The sequence below is a fragment of the Planococcus citri genome, chromosome 3, assembly GCF_950023065.1.
Source record: "Planococcus citri chromosome 3, ihPlaCitr1.1, whole genome shotgun sequence".
NCBI classification, from domain to species: Eukaryota; Metazoa; Arthropoda; class Insecta; order Hemiptera; family Pseudococcidae; genus Planococcus; species Planococcus citri.
In genome coordinates, this window is record NC_088679.1 from 19947061 (window position 1) to 19971168 (window position 24108).

Here is a 24108-nt window from a genome sequence, read left to right on the forward strand (position 1 = left end):
AACAATTATCGTTGATGCTTTTAAATTCTAATACAACTTTAGTGATTGATTAATTGATCGAATGATTGATTTGTTCCGATGGATTTGAACCGTAAGTTGAGATTTATTTTCATCATGTCACAATAAAATGTGATTGTTTGGTGAATATTATATTCAGCAGGTCCTTTTAAAGTAAATACTGGTTCAGGGCAACGTCCCCCCTCCCCTCCACCTCTTCCTATATGAAATTGTCTCATAAAGTCGTGGGAAAAGTTATTAAATTAAAATTTTTCAGAATTTCTGAATTAAAGTAGAGCAACCATGTTCGTACTTAGTTCTTTTCAGATCTCGTCCCCTCCTCCTTTCTCTAGTTCTGTTCTATTTTTGAAGAATTTTTCATAACTGCTCTTTTGAGGTGTTATAATTTTTTTTCTTCTTTGAAACGTAGGTATTGTTTTTTTTTCATCTAGTGAGGGACCAACTTATTGGTCTCAATATACTCCACCAAGGGATAGAAACATATTTCAGAAGTTGGAATTCAGTTTTAGATTTTTGGCCAATTTTTTAACGTTTCAAATTTGGCTTAGATATTTTTCATGAAAAAAGAAATTGATCACATTGATATAAAAAGGCTGAACTTTGGTTTATACCATATTTTCGATTTTCCGAGACCATCTGTGATAGTTTCGAACCGTTCTGGAGTCTCCAGCGGAATTTCAGATTCTTCAATTTTTAAAAAAAGGTTGTAAATAGGTCTAAAATAAAATTATAAGCGCTTATAAACTTGGATTTTACAATTTTTGTGGTACCTACGTTCAATATAGATTCAAGTGCATATTTTTACAAATTATTTGATGTGCCAGTTCAAATCTAAAGTTTTTAAATTTTAAATTTTTTTTTTTTTGGGGGGGGGGGGGGTTAATTACTAGATTATTACATCCTTCGTAAGGAGGTTTATATGGAATTCTCTGTTTTTTTTTGTGTTTTTTTTTTCAAAAATCATGCTGGAGAAAATTTTGGATTTGAACCAGCACAAAAAATTTGAAACTGTGAGTCTACATTGATGGAAAAGATTACAAAGATAGTAAATCCAAGTTGATCGGTGCTGAATTTCATTTTCACCCTATGCTTTCAGTGTTTTTTTGAAAATTGGAAAATCCGAAAAATCCTCTGGAGGCTTCAAAACGGTTCGAAATCATCACTAATCGACTCGAGAGGTCGAAAATAGGGTACATACCAAATTTTAGGCTTTTATGTCAACTTGATAAAATTTCGATTTTTTTTCATGAGAAATGGAAAAATTTGATTTTTCAAAAATTTTCCAAAAATCGAAAAATGAATTTCAGCGCCTGAATTTTTGTTGGTGGTGCATTTTGGGGTCTTCTATTACTTTTTTTGAGAACGAAGGGGGCGGGGGTAGATGCTTGGTGAGCTAGAAAAATCATATTTTTTCAGTTGGAAATGAAGAAAAAATATTAAAAATTTCATCTGAAGTTGGTTTGAAGAAACATCTTATATCTACTGATGAGAAATTGTTTGAAATAATTTCTGAAATAAATTCAGTGTCAAAAAAGTATATTATTTGAATCATCCATCAGAATCAAATCAACAATCAAAAAGTTTAAAAATGTAGATCGACTTGCGTAGAATAACTTTGATCAATTAGGTAGGTACCTAGTACCTATTTACGTTTAAGTAATTCCTTTTTTTTTTTTTTTTTTTTAAATAAAACGTTCGTGAATAAAAATGCACGTCAGTTGATGATTTTTAAGAATGTGTTTGTTCTATTCTGAATGAAAATATTATTGAGATAAATATTACATATAAGTAGGTAGCTAACCTAATTTTAACGTTAGATAAATAACCAAGGTACTCACTTATTTTGCAAAATTTCAACGCAGATGGGTAATCTTTCAACATCAATGCAGAGAGAAACTATACAAAAAATTAACGTAGTATTAGATTTTATGTTTCAGATTGTCCATTGCACATCAAGTGTCTATCAGTTCTACATATTGACTAAAAAAATATTCAATTTGAAACTTATTCTTTTAGATTATAACGTATAACCTCATTAAATAAAAATCGATATCGTATGATTTAGAGACAAAATTAAAAAAATGAGGAGTCTCATAAAACTTCAACTTTTTTTTCATCTCGCTCCACTTCATTCTTACTTCCAGAGCACTTTTTTCTTCACAACGTCAAATGAAATTTTGGGAATCTATTTACCAATTTTCTTCTCATTCTATCCTTCTCTTGATTTTGCAAAAAAATGACGATGATTTATTCGATTAAAAATTTAAGAAAAAAGATAACGATGATTGATGACAGATTAGATGGTAAAAATTTCGTCGCAGAGTAAAAAAAAAACACTGCTTCGAGTTATTCAAACACCATGGCCGGGAAAAAAACATACATTGTATTAATTACAATTGCTCCAACTTCAGCATAAATTATTATGTATAACCTACTGACACCAACAATAATGTAATTAAATTAAGAAAAATACAAAATATTGTTTTTCCTCAAAATTTATTAAAAGCGAGTAGGTAAGTACCAAGTAGGTACCTATCAACCAATGAAATGAACTTGAAAAACTGGTCAAGTTATCTCATGCAGTGTAAAGTAAGTATATTCAATTTCTCAAAATCTTGCTTTCACGTTGAAGGTGTGGTATGCGTTTGATAAAAAATTATAAAGGAATTCAACTTGGTAATAGCCCACAAAAAATACAAGCGATATGTATAGACTACCTATCGTTTAAACTTTCAACAGCCAAAAACATCACATTGCGTATTATTATGCAAAAAAATTTGATTAATTCCGATCGAAACATCTTCTTTATATTATTTAATAAGAGCCACTTGTACCGTAACTTGAACAGTTGGTACGTCAAAGTTTCAAGTTTGACGCGTATTTTCAACGTGAACTGGTGAGATAAGGTGATAATATTCGCGTGAATTTAAGAACCCTTAAAGGTCAGTAAATTATCATCGTGCAATATCTAATTTGTACCTAAACCCATTATCAGAATTCATGGAAATCTAGAATATAGATAGATTATTATTTAATTTAGCTCATTAATTTTACAAATTAGGAATACAAAAATACCTTAGGTAACATTATTTTTAATGTTTTTGATAGGCAAGTTATTTAGTGTAAGTTGATACGAAATAAATATTCCTTTTCAAAATTATTCAAAAATTAGACTGTTTATTAAATTAGCGACCATCATGAAAACTCTTATTGCTAGTTCATATTTGCAGCCCAATTTTGACATTATGTAGGTACCACATTAAGGTGGAGAAATAGTATTTTTTTTATGACCCCCCAAACCCTGCAGTAGTGAGAATACCACTATGAATTAGAAGAATGTCAGAGTTGTAGCTCCCTGAGCTCAGCCTAAGCTTACATTTCAAGATTTTATTAAGATTAGGATACATTGGAAAAAAGGTAACAATTTTTTCATTTTTTTGGTTGGGAGAGGGGGTAGTTTTTCTCATAGGTACATGTTTGGAGAAGTTGTGATAAGGCCATTTTTTGGCACCAGCTAGTTATCGACTTAACCACTTTTAAAATGTTGTAATAAATGCCCCAAATACGAATCCGTGGTTGGTTAACCCAAAACGATCATTTTTTGGGCTCCAGGGGTTCCCAAAGTTGTGAATAAAAAATTAATTTTAGGAACCACTGAGTATTATTTTCAAAAACTGTTTTAGCGTAAGATATCTGTTTGAACTCGATAAACGTTATGCGAGGAGATTTTTCTATTATCAACTCTTGGGGCAGAAATGGGGGGTTTCAATTTTTTCAAAATTTTGGAACCACCATTTTGGACCTACCCCTTCGAACCACACTAAAAAGCTTGTTACAGTTTATTAGTATCTGAAAGATCTCCATCCTACCAAATTTTGAGCTCAATAAAAATTTTCGCTGGTACTCAAAAATCCAATTTTCCAGTTTTTCGTAATTTTGATATTTTGGGAACCCCTGGAAAACTAGAAACCTACGATTTGCGCCAAACGTAACGTTTTGAGGTATATATTCCTTAATCTGGATGAAAAAGTTAAATCAAGCACCCTGTATATTCGTAATTTTGGAACTTTTTTTCAGAGCCCCTCACTTTAAGCACCCCTAATGAGGGCGTTTATGCATATTTAGACATGTGCGCCGTTAGGAAATCATTCGGCGGCGGCGTGACGTCAATTTTAACCAGCGCGGCGGCGTTTTAACGGCGTGCGCCGAATTTCACGCCGTTTCTGAATAAACGGCGGCGCGGCGGCGTGAAAACGGCGTACACCCTTTAATGCAAGAAAAAAGGAGTGAAATTGAAAGTGTAATTTTTCTGTATTGGCATACAAGTACAAGTCATACAAAATACGTTGAAATAATGATTTAAAAAACACTTGTAAGTAGGTAAATTCGGCGTTAACATCTCGTGGCGGCGCCACCATCGACTTGCTGAAAGGGGGACTTTTTGCAGAGAATCGCATTCATTCGCATCTCGACAAGTCGTGTGTGCGCGTGTGTAAGCGTGCGTGAGTATGAAAATGTCCCCCTTTCAGCATGATAACATGTGTTTCATGCATTTCACCGCCAGAGTGCAACACATGTTCGTTGACGCCGAATTATTCAAGTACGTAATAAGGAACCTTTTAAAACATTAAAATATAAACTGAGAAACACAAGTAATTTAGGTAATATAAGGAACCTTTAAAAACATTAAAATATAAACTTTGGTAATAAAGAACCTTCAAAGATAATAAAAAATAAACTAAAGAACACAAGTAAAATGGTAGGTAATAGGTAAATTATTTTGATAATAAAGATTAAAGAACATTCAAAGATATTAAAATATAAACTCGAGAACACAAGTAAAAACAAATCTAAGATACAAATAGAGAAAGAAACTAGAGTCATTTGGAATGAAAATTATCAACACAAAGACAAACTAGAGAGTAAAATATTAAAATATCACAATCATAGAAACACTCAGTTTTTTTCTAACAAATTATAGTTATCGTGAACAACAGTTACCTTCCCAACATTTATAGGTTCAATTAAAGTCCTCTTACGATCAATAATTAACCCAGTAGTTGAAAACACACGTTCACTCGGAGTACTAGTGCTTGATATCGATAGGACACACTGAGCCAACATGCTCAAGCGAGGAAACTGCTCCTTAGATCTCTTCCAAAAACTCAATACATCATCTGGCGATTTCTTAATCGATAAATACATAGAAACTTCATCTGATGCGGCACTATCAGAAGATATCGTAGAATGTTTCAAACGAATTTTCTCCAAATACTTTTTTTTACTCGTTTTATCATTGGAAGATTCGGCAGTGGGCTCTGTATCCTTACTACACCCAGCAATCGGCTCTTTACAGTTTGTTGATTCAGCATTTTGTACACCCGTTTTGAATTTTTCTTCAATACCATAATCGTTCAACATTTTGAGTAGAAATGCTTCTTTATCTAGATTCAAGGTGCTCAAGTACGAGTCGATCGCATTCAAATTGAAGTAATTTGGATCCATTAACGAACCTAAAACGATCAATTCCGTGATAGGAAACCTTCTGGGAAGCGCTTGTTTCATTTTAAGTTTGAAATCTAGCAACGTAGGTGAATCCTTTAAGTCTGCCTTGAGCTTATCTTCGATCTCACTTCGAAATAATAAGCATAAATTTAAAGTTGGTACGTTTTCAGCCGACATAATTTCCGTTATCGTCTTAAAATCCTGGAGAAACTTTGTAATTTCTTGTAAGAGCTTCCATTCAAATACAGTAAATTCTTCCTTGCAATTGACCTGCTGCATTATTTTCAAAACTGTCTGCTTGTTTTCACCAAAGCTCTCCATCATTAATAGCAGGCTGTTCCACCGAGTCACGCAGTCCAATTTCAAAGTTCTCCTTTTTTTTTTACCATCGGCATCCGCATTCGCATCATTATCAAGATCATCAGCGCTATCATCATCAAATTCTTCATCCAATTCGATTTCAAACACCTCATCGTAAATTGCTTGTTCTTGAATTGCCAGTACTTCGTCTAAAATCTGCACATTTTCAACTACATTTTGTTGCTCTTGCTCCAAGTTAACGAGAAGAGAGGATTTATATCGGATAGCAGTAATGATTCGACGAACTTTTGCTTGCAACTGCTTTAGTAAATCAATTTTAGCGATTCCATCTCGCATTATTAGATTGTGTAATGCGTGACCCCAGCATCGGTGTGAAGGTATATTCGCCAAGTTGATAGCTTTGACTACATTACGGCCCGCATCGGTGACTGCAGTAATTACTTTATCTTTTAGTTGGAATTCTTCTTTAACACATTCCATTGATTCGAGTATATTTTCACCTGTATGACGCTCTGTAGAAAAATAAAAACAAAAAACATAAATTATTTGAAATGTGCATGAAAAATTGAAAATTTACTCAATATGACTGATGTAAAATTGACGTTTCAATTACACTCTTATTCCCAGTGATGGCAGCATTCACGAAAATTTTGAATGCACTCGTTCCTGTTGATTTCAAATGATTGCATTCCTGTTGTGTTTGTGTTTATTTCAAATATCCGCATTCACTTTTTGTGATTCCAAACTCAAATGTAAATAAAATGCAATCATGAACTCAAACATGCTTTGAAAATGAACGTAAAACTGTTATCAATAATCATTAAACACAATTTTGCTACATACATTTGGAAAATTGTAGGTACTGATTTTAGAAAATGTTCAAATTTTTGTTCTTTCAAAAATAACACGTTCAGTTCTCATTCCTCAAAAAAAAGAATGCGTTTTCTGTTTGCATTTGTGAATTTGTTGTTCATGAACGCTGCCATCACTGCTTATAAGCTCATATAATTACGTAAGTAATTAATTATGAAATAAAAAGAAATACCTACCAGGGAATGATCGGACAGTTAAAGTAAACTTTTGGAGATCGAAGTCATCGGTTAGCTGATGTAGTGTGTACGTTATGTAGGGTTTTCGGCAAACATCTGTCCACATATCAAACGTCACACAGACGTGTAATGGACCATTTTTTATCTGTTTTTTTAGTTCATAAAGAACACAAAGATACACATCATTCAACGCAGTTCTAGAAATTGTCGTACGATCAGGCATGTCTTCTTTCTCAGTAATTATTCCCCGACTCTAAAATGAGAAAATAGTTCATTCAAAATTTACATTTTCAACTTGAAATTGAAATAAACATAATTTTGTATTTCAATTTACCAATGCAAAGCCCAGAAATCCGTCAGCGCTTACAACATTAAATGGTAATAGATCTTTGCAAATAAATAACGCAATCTGGCGAGCAAGGATAAATTTCTCCTCAGCTTTTGTCATACTTTGAGTCAGTCTTTTCTGCTCCGCCTTGGGTTTAAAGAAATTCTTCAAAGTCGTAGTTTTCTGTTCAATAATTTTATCATCAATACAAATGCGATGATCATCTTGAAGATGTCTGATGAAGTTGTTCGTGCTGACAGTTTCTTTATATCGTTTCACAGTAAAGCTGTAAATGATGAAACATTTTATTGATTTATAATGTTATGATATGATATCATTCAGCCTTTGGAGATTTCACAATGATCAACTGCAAACACATACCTTTTAAAAACATCATCAGTTTCTGAAAATTCGAATTCAATATCATCATCATCTATGCCGGCACTAGAAAATCTTTCTTGTAAATGATCGAGGCAAGGTTTGCAAAATAAATATTCCAAACCAATTCTTTTCTTTGCACCATTGGAAGAAGTAAAAATTAAATGACCAAAGTATTTCCATACCGGACTTTTTTTTGCCCGAGCTGAGCTTATTTCGGATATCAATAATATTTTCAATTGAGAAACGTTTTCTTTATCGATCTTGAAACTGGCGGATCCATCATTATCTGCACTGGTTGATGATTTTGAAGTGGATAATGTATTCGTATTTTTCCGTTTCATAATAATAATTTCAATCACACTCACAGCATTTTACTTTAATATTTTACATTGAAATTCACTTAGCTTAATAGCATAAAATGACAAGAACGTACATGATTCATAAAAGTTATGCTTTTCCTTGTTCCTTGTCCATCACGAATTCGAGTTTCAAATTTTAATGTGGTGCAGTGCCTCCCTCTAGCTTTTAACTCGGTATTACCTAAAGAAAACTGAAACGTATGAAGAACAACTAAGGAACATGTTATGCTGTTCACCTAAGGGTGTGTTATTAAAGATCATTCATGAATTCAAATTTTTTTTTTAAATTTTCAATTCGTTTGAATTTTTTTGAAGTTTCTGAAATTGAACTGTTTTTCCCCTTTTTTTTCTAAAATCACGATGACGCCGATAACACGCTGGGAAAATTATTGGCGGCGGCGCGCCGGCGTGAGAATAGCGCGCCGTTTCACGCCGATAAGATCTCGGCGCGTCAAAATTTGAATTATCGGCGGCGGCGCGCCGGCGTGAAATCGGCGGCGCACATGTCTATGCATATTTTTTCAAATAAATTGAAGAATTTACGTTTGAAGCACACTAGCAAGTGCTCAGTAATTTTTCATTTGATTTTCCTTGTAACTTTCAAAATTGAGCTATTTTATGCCAAATTCTGGCATTTTTACTTCGTGAAATTTGTCGAAGAGTTAAATCTCAAAATTTGATCTAAAATAGCACAATTTTGAAAGTTACAGGAAAAATCAATTGAAAAATTACTGAGCACTTGCTAGGGTGCTTCAAATGTAAATTTTACAATTTATTTGAAAAAATATGCACAAACGCCATTTTTAGGAGTGCCTAAAATGGGGGGCTCTAAAAAAAGGGTTCAAAATTACGAATATACAGGGAGCTTAATTCAACTTTTTCATCTAAATAATCGAACATACACCTCAAGGCAAGGATTTGAGATTTTTTTGTTGAGTCGTTCTATTGAGGGTTGAAACATTTTACATAAGCAAGGGGGAGGCAAGGGTTTGAGATTTCACATAACCAAGGTAGAAGATTGAGTTGGAGATTTTTTTGTTGAGTCGTTCTATCGAGGGTTGAAACATTTTACGTAACCAAGAGGGACGCTAGGGTTTCAGATTTTCTCTTGAGTTGTTTTATATAGAGGGTTGAAACATTTTACATGACCAAGAGGGGGGCAAAGGTTTCAGATTTCACATAACCACAAGGGGTGGCAAGGTTTGGAGATTTTTTTGTTGAGTCGTTCTCATGATGTTTGAAAAATTTTACATAACCAAGGGGGAGGCAAGGGTTTGAGATTTCAGATAACCAAGGGGGAGGCGAGGGTTTGAGATTTTACATAACCAACGGGGAAGATTGGGTTTGAGATTTTACATAACCAAGGGGGATGCAAGGGTTTGAGATTTCACATAACCAAGGGGGAAGATTGGGTTTGAGATTTTACATAACCAAGGGGGATGCAAGGGTTTGAGAGTCTACATAACCAAGGGGGAGGCAAGGGTTTGAGATTTTACATAACCAAAGGGGATGCAAGGGTTTGAGATTTCACATAACCAAGGGGGAAGATTGGGTTTGAGATTTTACATAACCAAGGGGGATTCAAGGGTTTGAGAGTCTACATAACCAAGGGGGAGGCAAGGGTTTGAGATTTTACATAACCAAAGGGGAGGCAAGGTTTTGAGATTTTACATAACCAAGGGGGAGGCAAGGGTTTGAGATTCTACCTTTGACTATACATACATGGACTGCTATCTCCTATTGTTGTTGAACGGGAATCGTGAAGCCAAAGCAATAGAGGTACTTAATCGGGACATGGGCTCTGAGCATGCGCGAGATTTCGTTGCAACGAGCAGTGCGGTCCCTCATTGAAAATCACTACTAGCGTCATTACTAAAAAAAAACACTAGTAACTTTTTCGGCAAGTAGCGTCACTACTACTGACAGACGTTACTAATGACTAGTAACGTTTGTCAATAGTAGTGACACGCGCAAATTTGCGCATTTTGCACTGAAAATCATGACAAAAACATGTTAATGGCAGCTATTTACTCGTAGACCCTCCAAGAACAACGAATTCTCCCCAAAAAAATTTTGAAAATCAAAAAAAAATGCATGCCGGGGGTGGGGTTTGAACCTGCAACTTTTCACTCTCTGGTCACCTGCCCAACCAACTAGGCCACTGAGGAAGTTGAAAGTTGAGGTGTTTGAAACATTTATATGCACTTTTTAGCACTCTGGACTTTAAAAAATTTCAAGTTAGATGATTTTTTACAAAATTAAAACTGAGTTTTTGTTTCTAGATAAAAATTAAATGGGTATCATACACTCGTATTCGATATTTCTTTGCGAAAATGGACCCTTCCTTATCCCCTTACCCTCAATCCCCCTCCGAGGGGGCTGGTACCTCAAAATTTTTTTTTCATTTTTCGACTGGAATTTAGGCTTTATTCGCAAAAATCATGAACTTTTTTCCGTTCCTCTCCCCTCCCCTCCCCCTCCGAATATTAAAAATATAAATGGGGCCAGAGCAACTGAGCAAGCCACAACAAAAGTTCTTGACAATTGACAATTCTTCATTTTTTTAAGGATATAATTTATATATTTTCACAAATAACCAATTTGGCGAAAAATTGAAATGTTAAATGATTATTTCCAGATATTCGGCGAAAAAAAGGGAGTTTTAGATTGAGGATTTCTGGTAGTTTGACTGAAATGCAGCGGAGGATCTTTTTTTGAAAAAATCCAAGTAAAAACATCGCATTATTTCTGATGTGAGAAGTCAATTTTGCTACTATCTAATTTTGGTCGGAGAAAGAAAAAGGAAAATGATCTGGTCCAAGCGGAAAATTTTCAAAATTATGGTTTTTGGTAATTCTTTAATTTTCACTCGTTACTAGTGTCGGTTTGGTCATTAGTAGCGTCAAATCATTCACTAGTAACGTTGAGACAGTCGCTAGTATCGCCAAACTGATCGCTAGTAGCGTTGAGCTGATCGCTAGTAGCGTCAAGTCAGTCGCTAGTAGCGTCGAGCTGGTCGCTAGTAGCGTCGAGCTGGTCGCTAGTAGTGACGAGTTGGTCGCTAGTAGTGACGAGTTGGTCGCTAGTAGCGTCAGTACAAGCGCTAGTAACGTTTTCGGTATCACTAGTAACTTTTTCAGAAAGGCTAGTAATTTTTTGAAGTCACTAGTAGTGATTTTCTATGAGGGGTTGTTGGAACGTAGGAGGGTGTCCGTCGCTGGTGATTGGAAGGTGTGAGCGCGGTTCGGATTCCTGCGCGCGCATGAAAATTCCCGATGCTCCCGATTAAGTTCCTCTATTACTTCGGCTTCATCGGCGACAATGAAGATAGCAGTCCAAAAGGATTCTACATAACCAAAGGGGAGGCAAGGGTTTCAGATTTTTTTGTTGAGTCAATGTAATAGGGTTGATCAATTTTACATGACCAAGGGAGAGGCCAGGGATTTTGAGATTTCACATAACCAAGGGGGAAGATTGGGTTTGAGAATATTTTGTTGAGTCGTTATAATGTGGGTTGAAAAATTTCACATAACCAAAGGGGGAGGCAAGGGTTTGAGATTCGACATAACCAAAGGGGAGGCAAGGGTTTGAAATTTCTTTGTTTAGCTGTTCTAACGTGCGTTGAAAAATTTTACATCAGCAAGGGGGAGTCAAGAGTTTGAGATTCTACATAACCAAGCGGGAAGCAAGGGTTTGAGATTCCAAGGGGGAGGCAAGGGCTTGAGATTTTACATAACCAAGGTGGAAGATTGGGTTTGAGATTTTACATAACCAAAGGGGAGGCAAGGGTTTGAAATTTTTCTGTTTAGCTGTTCTAATGTGAGTTGAAAAATTTTACATAACCAAGGGGGAGGCAAGGGTTTGAGATTTCACATACCCACGGGGGTGGCAAGGTTTTGAGATATTTTTGTTGAGTCGTTCTAATGTGGTAGAAGAAATTTTACATACCCAAGGGGGAGGCAAGGGTATGAAATTTTACATAACCAAAGGGGAGGCAAGGGTTTGAAATTTTTTTGTTTAGGTGTTCTGATGTGTGTTGGAAAATTATACATAACCAAGGGAGAGGCAAGGGTTTGAGATTCTACATAACCAAGGGGGAGGCAAGGGTTTTAGGTTTTACATAACCAAGGGGGAGGCAAGGGTTTGAGATTCTACATAACCAAAGGGGAGGCAAGGGTTTGAAATTTTTTGTTTAGGTGTTCTGATGTGTGTTGGAAAATTATACATAACCAAGGGAGAGGCAAGGGTTTGAGATTCTACATAACCAAGGGGGAGGCAAGGGTTTTAGATTTTACATAACCAAGGGGGAGGCAAAGGTTTGAGATTCTCCATAACCAAAGGGGAGGTATGGGTTTGAAATTTTTTTGTTTAGCTGCTCTAATGTGTGGTGAAAAATTTTACATAACCAAGGGGGAGTCAAGGGTTTGAGATTCTACATAACCAAGGGGGAAGCAAGGGTTTGAGATTCCAAGGGGGAGGCAAGGGCTTGAGATTCTACAAAACCAAGAGGGAGCCAGGTTTTGAGATTTTTTTGTTAAGTCCTTCTAATGTGTTTCAAAAAATTTTACATACCCAAGGGGGAGGCAAGGGTTTGAGATTTTACATAACCAAAGGGGAAAGGTTGGGTTTGAGAATATTTTGTTGAGTCGTTATAATGTGGTTTGAAAATTTTCACATAACCAAGGGGGAGGCAAGCGTTTGAGATCTTACACAACCAAGGGGGAGGCAAGAGTTTGAGATTCTACATAACCAAGGGGGAGGCAAGGGTTTGAGATTCTACATAACCAAAGGGGAGGCAAGGGTTTGAGATTTTGCATAACCAAAGGGGAGGCAAAGGTTTGAGATGTTACATAACCAAAGGGGAGGCAAGGGTTTGAAATTTTTTTGTTGAGCCGTTCTAATGTGCTCTGAAAAATTTTACATAACCAAGGGGCGGCAAGGGTTTGGGATTTTTTTGTTGAGTCAATGTAATAGGGTTGATAAATTTTACATGACCAAGGGGGAGGCAAGGGTTCGAGATTTTACATTACCAAGGGGGAGGAAAGGTTTGAGTTTTTACCTAACCAAGGGGGAAGATTGGGTTTGAGGTTCAACTTAACCAAGAGGGATGCAAGGGTTTGTGCTGATACATAATGAAGGGGGAGGCAAGGTTTTGAGATTTTACTTAACCAAGGGGGAGGCAAGAGTTTGAGATATCACATAACCAAGAGGGAGGCAAGGGTTTGAGATTTTAAATAAGCAATGGGGAGGAGGGGGTATGAGATTTTTCAGTTGAGTCGTTCTAATGAGGTTTGAAAAATTTTACATGACCAAGGGGGAGGCAAGCTCAAGACGTTACGTTTGGCGCAAATCGTAGGTTTCTAGTTTTCCAGGGGTTTCCAAAATATCTAAATTACGAAAAATTGGAAAATTGGATTTTTGAGTACCAGCGAAATTTTTTATTGAGCTCAAAATTTGGTAAGGTGGAGGTCTTTCAGATACTAATTAACTGGCGAAAAGCTTTTCAGCGTAGTTCGAAGGGGTATAGGTCCAAAATAGTGGTTTCAAAATGTTCAAAAAATTGAATCCCCCCAATTTTTGCTCCCGAGGGTTGAAAGTAAGAAAATCACCTCGCATAACGTTTATTTGGTTCAAACAGATATTTTATGCTAACATTTTTTTTTGAAAATAATACTCAGTGATCCCTAAAATTATTTTTTATTCGCAACTTTGGGAACCCCTGGAACCCAAAAAATGGTCATTTTGGGTTAACTAACCACGAATTCGTATTTCGTACATTTATTACAACATTTTAAAAGTGGTTGAGTCGATAACTAGCTGGTGCCAAAAAATTGCCTTATCGCAACTCCTCCTTTCACTCAAATAATTTCTTAGTGTGCCATTTATTTTCGTTTTTTCTACATCACTGCAAAAATTTTAAAAATCAAGCATCGAAAATGTTTTGTTTTCACTAATTTATTTCATTTTGAACAAGTATGGGCCATTAGATACCATAATTAATTTTGAGATTATTTTTCATGTATTTTTCAAAAATTGATTTTTGAATTTGAATGATGAGATCACTTTGGATCGATATTCCTCAAGATGAAAAATAAATACATGATTATAGTGATCCGATCAATCAGCGATTGATCAAGTTCGAGTTTTGATCGCTGCAACCATCAGCTCAATACCCTCAAAAAAAAAGCTTTCCGGAGTTGTACCTGCCTAATCGCACATTTCGAGATTTTGAGATATTTTAAGTTTTTTTTTGTTGAAAATTAAGCTTCCAAAAATACCATTATTCTCAAACTGGTTAGTATTTGATTGAAATAAGACCATAGGTAACTAAACCTTTCGATGTGGGTAATAATTAATTTAAATTTAACAATTGATTTTCTCTCAAATCGATGTAACTTTTGGACCGCTCATTTTGGAAAATTTAAATTCATGAAGAACTATAGGAACCAATTCTTGGTTTGGCCATCTGAATTTCTTTGGGATTTGCTCTACCTACGAGTCTTACATTTTAGTGAAAAAAAAAAAATGAGAAAAAACAGGGCACGAATGACCACGACCTTTTCTTGCTGAGAGTCAAAATAGTTGGGTACCTATAGCTATACTGATACTCATACAGCAATGAATGACTGAATAAAATTTTGATTTATGCTAGGTACCTACGTCTTGTTCCAGTACTTTTGTATCTAATTTTACTAACAATGGAAAAAAACAGCAAGTTAGAATGGTAACCGTTTCTTTTTCAATTTTGTAGAGGATATTTTTATCGTTATGTATGGTAGACCAGCTTATCTTTGCTTATCATAGTTTTCAGCAGGTGTTACGTTTACAAAATGTTCATCGCGGGGAATGACGGTGACAATCATGGTGGACAAGATGTTAATAATAGTCAGTTTTCAAACAATCAAGTCGGGTCAAGTTATTGTTTTACTTGGTTTTCCAACCGTCATCGAATACTTTCTACCGGTCACATGATTTTGATTTCGAAAAGAAGTTCGTGGTTCTTTTTTAGCTGTCATCAATCATCATTTGGAATACAGGATTAGATGGGTGAGTGCGATCGAGTCCTCCCACTATTTATATGTACTAAAACTAAAGAAGCATCTAAGTATGTACTAGATATCCAGATAATTTATAGTAGGTAATCAATAATCAAGTTACAATGTAGTTAAGTAGGTATATATTTACTTCGGCTAATATTTCAGTAGGTGCAGACATCGATTCGTCAGCATCGGTGTATTGACTTAGATCCTCGTTACTGCTATTTGATCCCGATTTCAGAGTATTTCCATTCATTTCCATTACCTTGAACCACAAATTTGTAATAAGTAGTACATAGACATACCTCAAGTACCTGTATAGATTTCATTATGTAATATTTGACCATGACGTGCTACCGTTCGACTGTTCGAGGAAATATCATCACAGATTATATACCTATCTAATGATATTTGGTATCCATTGCTGCCTATTTTGAACTACATTTATAGCTATTGATAAATTGCTATTCAATGAAGGGCTTGTTTGTACATTTTGCACCTAATAATGAACCCTGAAGATAATTACCCAATGTCATGTACCTATACCATGCCTATTCAGAAGTGTTGAAACACAAACTAAATGCTACAGGCATTGCTTACATAAAAAAAATTTCCATTATTTCAATTCATATTGCTCGTTTTTAACGTGATAAAATGAAATAAAATAAAATAAAAAAATAAAAAATGAAAAGATTGAAACCGTGGAGGTATTTAGAAAAAAAAGAAACATCGTTTAAAATGTATAATATGTACAAGTACATATTGTATCCATTTAATTGCACCGATCGTTATCAATATCCTCTAACACTCGAATAAGTAACGAATACCTACTTGCAGAATGTGATTTTTTCAATTTCGTATCGTGTCGTCGTGATTTGAACGAATTAGTTCGCAATAATTATTTATCCGAGTACAACTTGCGTATAAATTTATATTTTTTATTGAAAAATTCTTGTCATTAGTGTTTAAATTCCCACATTAAAAGGTTTTTACATTACGATCAAGTGGGTAACGTGCATTTTAAAATGAATTTTAAACTATCGAAAGAATTTATCCTAGATTGGGTAGGTATTTGTGATGATTGAGAAGAGGAGCAGATTAACATTACTATGGAGAAGTTGCTTCGCGGTGTACCAATCGTAAACTTGCATGCATAATCAATTTTTTAAAAATATTTACATTTATCCCAGGGCTGTAGCGCGATGACGACTATTTCAATATAGGGCAGATTTTCTGAAACCCAAAAATTCATAACCTTACTAAAAAAACATCAACCTATAATAAACCAAATCTAAACCCCTTTCTTCACGGGTGTAATAATTCTGCAATTATAAGGAGCGAAAAAGGCACGATTTTTTTTTTGTTGAAAATGCCACTTCTTTGAGGATCCATCCTCCCTTCAGGGGCACCTCCGGATCAAAAAAATGTTTTGAAAGACTCTCAATTCAAAATGAAGGTCTTCAATGAACTTTGCCAAAATCCCTCAACTTTTCGTTGCCAAAGTTTTTCTGAAGGATGAAGGATAAAACATTAACATTTCTTGATGGGATAAAAGAGATTTTCCAAAATCCTTTATGATTATGAGTAGGTTACCTTTTCTTTCCTACAAATATATGATTATTAAGTATTTTGTGAAAATGAAAGTAAAATTATTGTTTAGCTGAAGCAGGGGCAATTAAATTTTTTGAAAAAATTGGTTCATAAAACAACAAACGCCTAATTTTGTACCTATTTATCTTCTTATCATATGGAATAGTTATTTTTATCAGGACAGTCAGTTTCTTTCTACATACAACACATTTTATTTTCACAACGTACGTTAAATACAATTCACAAAAACAATTTTTTCAAAGCACCTGCGTAAAATTACAGAAACAATAAATTTATTTTGAATAAGGCTTCAGCATGCAAATTTTCGGATTTTCTAGTTTCGTTGGAGTTTCTGAGAAAATGGTCCGAGTTGAAATTTCCAAAAATTATTTCTACTGGTTCAAACTTCAAACTCGTAATTTCAATCGTTCATTTCCAAAACCAAAGAATCAAAAAATCCTCCGGAAGCAACAAAATATGCACCATGCACCTATATTTTGACCTAGGTATTTCAAAAAATTTATAATTGTGGGTAATTAGGTTTGGATATTGAAAAAATCTGAACTTTTTGAGTGGTTTTTAAACCTTTTTTGATTTTCCAAAGTGATTTGATGTTTTTGGAGAAAAATGAAAACTCACTGAAGACATTTTTCAAGTTTTTCAAAATATTGTTTCAATTTTTGTATTTTTTTTAAAGCTCCTTCTTCAAATTTTTTTTAAAATCTAGTTATTTTTTTTAAAAAAGGAGGAGTATTGATAAGGCCATTTTTTGGCACCAGACAGTTATCGACTGAACCACTCTTAAAATATTGTAATAAATGCCCCAAATACGAATCCGTGATTAGTTGAACCCGAAATGACCATTTTTTGGGCTTCAGGGGTCTCCCAAAGTTGCGAATAAAAAAATAATTTTTGGAACCACTGAGTATCATTTTCAAAAACTTTTTTAGCGTAAAATATCTGCTTGAACTCGATATTCGTAATTTTAAACCCTTTTTTTAGAACCCCCCCCCCCACTTTGGTCACCCATGAAAAAAGCGATTATGCATATTTTTTCAAATAAATTGAAGAATTTACATTTGAAACACACTAGCACGAGCTCGATAATTTTTCATTCGATTTTTCCTGTAACTTTCAAAATTGAGCTATTTTGGGTCAAATTCTTAGATTTTACTCTTCGAAAAAACGTTAAAATCACGTTTTCATGATTTCAACGAAGTAAAATCTCAGAATTTGGCTCAAAAAAGCTCAATTTTGAAAGTTACAGGAAAAATCGAATGAAAAATTATCGAGCTCTTGCTAGTGTGTTTCAAATGTAAATTTCTTCAATTTATTTGAAAAAATATGCATAATCGTCTTTTTCAGGGGTGCTCAAAGTGGGGGGCTCTAAAAAAAGGGTTCAAAATTACGAATATACAGGGAGCTTCATTAAACTTTTTCATCCAGATTATTGAATATATACCTCAAAACGTTACGTTTGGCGCAAATCTCAGATTTCTAGTTTTCCAGGGGTTCCCAAAATATCGAAATTACGAAAAATTGGAAAATTGGATTTTTGAGTACCAGCGAAAATTTTTATTGAGCTCAAAATTTGGTAAGATGGAGGTCTTTCAGATACTAATAAACTCTAAAAAGCTTTTTAGCGGGGTTCAAAAAGGGATAGGTTCAAAATGGTGGTTCCAGAATTTTCAAAAATTTGAACCCCCCCCCATTTCTGCCCCCAAGGGGCGGAAATAGAAAAATCTCCTCGCATAACGTTCATTGGGTTCAAACAGGTATTTTATGCTAAAACAGTTTTTGAAAATAATATCTACTCATTGGTTCCTAAAATTATTTTTTTATTCGCAACTTTGGGGGACCCCTGGAGCCCAAAAAATGGTCATTTTGGGTTCAACTAATCACGGATTCGTATTTGGGGCATTTATTACAACATTTTAAGAGTGGTTCAGTCGATAACAATAAACTGTCTGGTGCCAAAAAATGGCCATATCGATACTCCTCCTTTCAAGTTTTGAACATTATAAATCTTAATTAAAATTTTTGATGTATTTTTATTTCACGTTTGTTTTTTTAATATACTGCATAAGATAATTTTACGAGTAGAAGTATTTTTACCTATTTAAAGTTCTATTTTCTTCATTTTGGAGATTGAAAAAAGTATTGACTATATTTGCAAAATGAAAATATTTATCAAACTTCTAGACTTAGAATAATATGGCCAATTTTTTTTTTTTTTTTTTCAATTTCTCCAGGGGGGTAATGAAATGGAAATTTTACGGTGATGTTTAATACTTGTTCTGAGTTGTTCAAAATTCATTGTACACTACATAACTTTTCTATAAAGTCTATTTCTATTTTTATTTTTTGGATGGATGTCGCAAATGAAGTCTGGTGAGGGCTTTTTTGTTCTCAAATGGTCTAGATGCAATGGACCAGTTGATCACTGATGGTGAACTGGGCCATCCCTACTCTCTGATATTTTCACATCACATATTCGGACTTAGCGCGCGGAGTGGCTGAACTCTGGTGACAAAATTGAAAAGGTGCGAAAAGGTGAACAACAAACCCTCCGCCATCCTCTCTGCCATCCTCAAGAACAAACGGAACCATATATTTCTCAATAGTCAATGAACGGAACAATGTTATGATTGGTTGTCGACGTTTGTTGTTCACCTTTTCGTTACCTACTCAACAATATGTACACTAGCGCTCCATACCTATTCTATGTCCGAATACCAACCCACAATGCAGTACCTTGTACTAAGAGGGATAAAAGAGAGATTCTACCGCCCAGTTGGGCCAGCTGCTGTGGGTTGTCTACTGCCATACAGCGATTACCTTCAGATGGGCCAAATAACCCCGGCTGGGGTGAAGAAAATTCTCAAACAAGCTGAGAAGGAACTAGAAAAGAAAATCCAACACTCCAACTGGGGAAAGATAGAGACCAAATCAAATGGGATCTTCACCCTAGAGGAATTAGAGGATGATCAGTTTAGACAATACCCACAGTTTGCCCTGGCCCATTGTGTCAGCAGGGATTTCAGGATGTCCAAGGGCATTGCACTCCTATTTAAACGAGCCTTCGGCAACCAGGACACTCTGAGGTCAAGGGGTGCTAAGGTTGGTGAAGTAGTTGAGCTCAAAAAAGGTGGAAATTACATACTCTACGCAATCACTGAAGAACACTACAATGATAAGCCGTCAATCAAGGACTTTGTAATGACAATGAAAGCACTTGCTGCCAAATGTGACCAACTCAAGATCAAAAAGATAGCAGTACCAAGACTAGGGTGTGGTCTGGATAAACTGGAGTGGCCAACAGTGAAACAATCCATCATCGAATGCTTCAGGAACCACCCAGTTACTGTCAGAGTATGCACCCAGAAGGAGTAACAGCTTCAATCCTGATCTATCAACCAAACATCGACCAGTAAAAGCCCTGTAAATAACCCATTAAAATGCCCTACCTCAAGCTGTAAATAACTATAGTTAGATTTTTTCAAAACCTATGCATACCCTAAATATATTCTTCTCAAAACCATAACCTTAAACTAATTTAGTGTGGGCTTCATTCTTGTATTATAATTTCTTTTTTTGTATTATAATGCTGTACATATTTGCAAAGTAGAACAAGTTAACTAATCATACCTATTTTCCTACATTTTTCAGCCTAAAATAATTAGCCATATCTAGTGTTGTACTCTTAAGTCCAATGTGAGAGGCTGGTGTGAAGCCCTTAGCAAGTGCACCAGCCTCCTCGCAAATGTCCCCCCCCCCATATCCAAATCTAATGTAATGCAAAGGGGAGATCAACACTTGTTGACCCCCCCTAGGCACCAAATTCTGCTCCCTAAAATCCTTTTCCCAAGATGGGTTGGGGGACTCCAACTACCTGATAGGCATGCGTGAGTAACGAAGCCTGGTGGGGTGATTGTGTCCTTGGCAACCGCCTAGGGGGTATGGATCGTGGTGGACAACCCGTCTTTCCCCCTTCCCCCTCCTCCTCTCCCCGCATCTTACATCTAGGATTAGGGATAAATTGAGATAATACACTTTGTTTAGATTTAGTCTTAGATTTAAGATGTAAATAAATTTGTTTATTTGAAAAAACCCCCGGCACCTTGTGTGTCCGGGGAACCAAAAATAAAGAAAAAAAAAATGGTCTAGATCTGATTTTGATTTATTTCAGACTGGCAGACAGCAAACATTCAAAATATTCGTGGATTAATTGAACCTTCCTAGGTAGTAGGTATCCTACTTTTTAGAGGTGAATGAACTGATGAATGTTCAACGTAACTTTTATTGAAACATTCCGGGAAAAATGATAATTTTCTTCAACTATAGCCAGGCTGTGTACCATTTGAGTGTACCTACCTACATGAGAAATTTTTTATCCTTTCCACAAATTTCGATGCTGAAAAAAATGTTTTTTTTTTGTATTAGTTTGTATGTTTTAAAAAAAACATTTTTAGTTTTTTCAGTTCATTTTATCAAAATTTAGTACCTATTTTGTAATTTTTTAAAAGAAGAATAGGACAATAATACGAAAAATTTTCATGGGCCAGGGTTTTGCCTTGGCTACCCAAGTGCAAGCTACTGTATTAATTTTACCCTTTTTTCACCGTTTTTGGTATGATATCGAAGTAGGTATGGAATAGTTTGGAGTAGGTACCTAATCATTTCATAAGAATTTAAAAAAAAATTCTATTAAACTAATACAAGGGTTCAGTTATTAAGTGCCTAAGCTACAGACTCATCAACTACAACTACAGGAAGATGTTACCTCCTGTATTTACACATTATAAATTTTTGATTAAAATTAAAACCAAATTCAAATAGGAAAAACTTTCTTATCACAACGCAAGCATAATATTATCATTTGAAAACTTACTCTCGAAAATGCCTATTCGTTTTGCTCGTCGTTATCGTTGCAGTTCGGCAAAACGCAGTATCTTATCAGCACAAATATACGAGTAAATGTATCGAAAGAAGGCGCCACTACGAGATACTCGTTATATAAAAAGATCAAACTGTACGTACAAAAAGGACGCCTTGCAGTCTAAACCATAATTCTACTCTGAGCAGCTGTTTTCATACCCGACGTAAAAAATTTCCTTTATTAATACGTTCGTTGGTCGAAAGCTGGAGGAGCTTTTTCGCAACCTGGGCTGCATTTGCGCTGCCACACGGCGACACACGGAAAGCTTCACAGACGCCTAGCAACAGGATAACAAATCAATACACCTTACTCGATGAATTTTGCTCACGAACTCTCGTCTCTCGAGTCTCGGTCCGGGGTATTTGGTAAATCTCATTGCTTAGCATTACGAAGTTAATTTTATTACGAGCCACGTCCTCGCCAGAATGTAATTTTTTCACTCTGCAAGACGTGTACGTACCTACGTATAAAATGAGTTCGGAAACTTCACCAACATCTCCGCCAGCAGCAGAAATCGTTTCGACGACGACAGCCAAACCGTCGTCGTTTTTTGCTGGAGGTTCTCTAATGAGAGGAGGTCTAAACGAAGTCGCCTCAACTCCACCACCTACACCACCTCCTCCTCCTCCGGATCCGTTAGACTACGAGAAATCCACGTACAAAGATCGCGTCGGCGAGAACGATTTGGTCAAGTTGAAAGAACAAGTCCGTATCCTCAAAGGATTACCATTGACCGAGGATAGAGATAAACCTAGACGTAAAATCGATCGCACGAAACCGCCCAAAGTATGTCCCAGAACCACGTTCACATCGAGCAAACGTAAAGAACTGCAACAGCACAGGATGTTGGTCAGATGTGCTAATTTAAAAGATAAATACAGAGAATACGAAAGCAAAATCAAGCACGCTGACGCCGGTGTGATATTCAGACTGCTGAGGAGCGAATCGATGGCCAAGACTGCCGAACAGGTCGATCACGAATTCGATATGGAAGAGTTGGAAAATCTGAAGAACTTGGCGAATAAAGCTAAAGAACAAGAAGTCGTTGGTGTCAAAGAAACACTCGGCAGTAAATATAGGTACAAGTTTAACAGAGGGCAGCCCATCATATCAGAGAATTTCCGTAACTCTTACCACGATTATTTTAAACCTCCGTTCGCCGTTTGTAAGGATATCTATCGGCCGAAGATTCACCAATTGCCTAAAATTGACAAGAAACACGAAACTTGGTACGTTCCAGTCGACGATGAGGAAGGTATACCGCTCCATAGGCAGATGAAATCGCCCGAACCGAAAGATAAACGAAGTAAGAAAGAAAGAGATAGACCACCGCTTAAAAGCTCTAGAAAAGTTGGCACTTCTGAATTCAAAGCTTCCAAAGACGATTCGAAAGAGAAAGAGGCTCCTAAACGACAACGACCGCCTTGGGGAGTTTACAGAGGATGTCCTCTAAATGTCGGTGGCTGATGTATCGTTTGATATTCGCCATTTGGTTTTTTGGTACATCGAGTACGGTTTGTGAAATTTTATCCTCGACTGAACATCATTCGTTTCAATAAATCATTCAAAAGAACTGGTTTCTCGTTCAAGGACGTGTTCAGATCAAAAAAAAATCCAAGGTGTGAGTACTTTTTTTTTGGTTCTTAGTTCTTTACAAAGGAGGTGGTTCGTACTTCAGTAAATGGGTAGGTAGGTATTCCGAAAAAAAAAAAAAAAAAAAACAGAAATTGATAACAAAAAAGAACATACCTCGATGACTCATTTTGATGTTACAACTGCACCTAGATAAAGCAAAACTTACTCATCTATTATCTACAGAATTGCAACTAAAAGCCGTAAATCATTTTTCACTTTTTAGTTTTTACAACAACTACCATTTGAAATAAGTAGGTGAATTTCTAAAAAAGGGTGCTTAAAATCGTTCCATTCTTCGAAGGAATAATCGAGAAACCGTTTCGATTCAATTTTCGCTTTTGTTAAAAAATATTAAATAAGCGAATGTTCTACACTTTTCTACGAGACTAAAGCTAAATTAATTTTCCGATGGAAAACGACGACTTTTCATTTGACGTTTTTTTTTCGATTTTCACTGAATTTTGAGAAATGCTCCTGATGATGGAATTTCACTTTTTGACGATTTTCAATGATTATGATGATATTTTTCTTGTTTTTAATATCATTAGGTATGTGTAATTGCTACCAAGGTGGATTTTTAACCATTGCGTTTTGGGCAATTTTCGTCCAGTTTTGTCAACTCTTATGGAGAATTTCATCAGTTTTCAATTTTTTCTAACTTCAACTTTTAACGATTTTTAGGAGTTCTATAATATTGGTTCAAAAATGTTGCCAAAATTTTATCAGTTTTTTGCAAGAGTGATTTTTTTTCTTTCTAAAATGACCTAATTTCAAGGACCCCTACCCTGTTCCAGTTTCCTATACAGTCACGGTAGGTTGAAAATTTTTCTGAGTAGTCTCCTATTCAAAGTAAACTTTTTCATCAGTTTACGTCAAAATCCAGGATTTATTTTTTAAAGCTCTATCGCAATCCACAATCCGCATCGAGAAGTAGGAAGAAAAAAGT

The 24108-nt window shown here is 35.5% G+C and overlaps 1 protein-coding gene across 2 annotated transcripts in view; it reads right to left on the bottom strand.

The window, feature by feature from the left end:
* The window catches only part of LOC135841702 (glutamate-rich protein 2), a 49230-nt gene that overhangs the window by 7793 nt on the left and 17329 nt on the right, over positions 1-24108 (bottom strand). Inside the window, exons 1-3 of one of the 2 annotated variants that reach the window (XM_065358830.1) lie at positions 21480-21674; positions 15147-15263; positions 1857-1914 (exon numbers count right to left, since the gene is read on the bottom strand). In XM_065358830.1, the coding sequence (XP_065214902.1) occupies positions 1857-1914; positions 15147-15260 (172 nt within the window). In that variant the 5' untranslated portion in view covers positions 15261-15263; positions 21480-21674. Of the gene's footprint in view, positions 1-1856; positions 1915-15146; positions 15264-21479; positions 21675-24108 lie in introns of those variants that run through there. The other variant, XM_065358828.1, reaches the window with a different exon arrangement.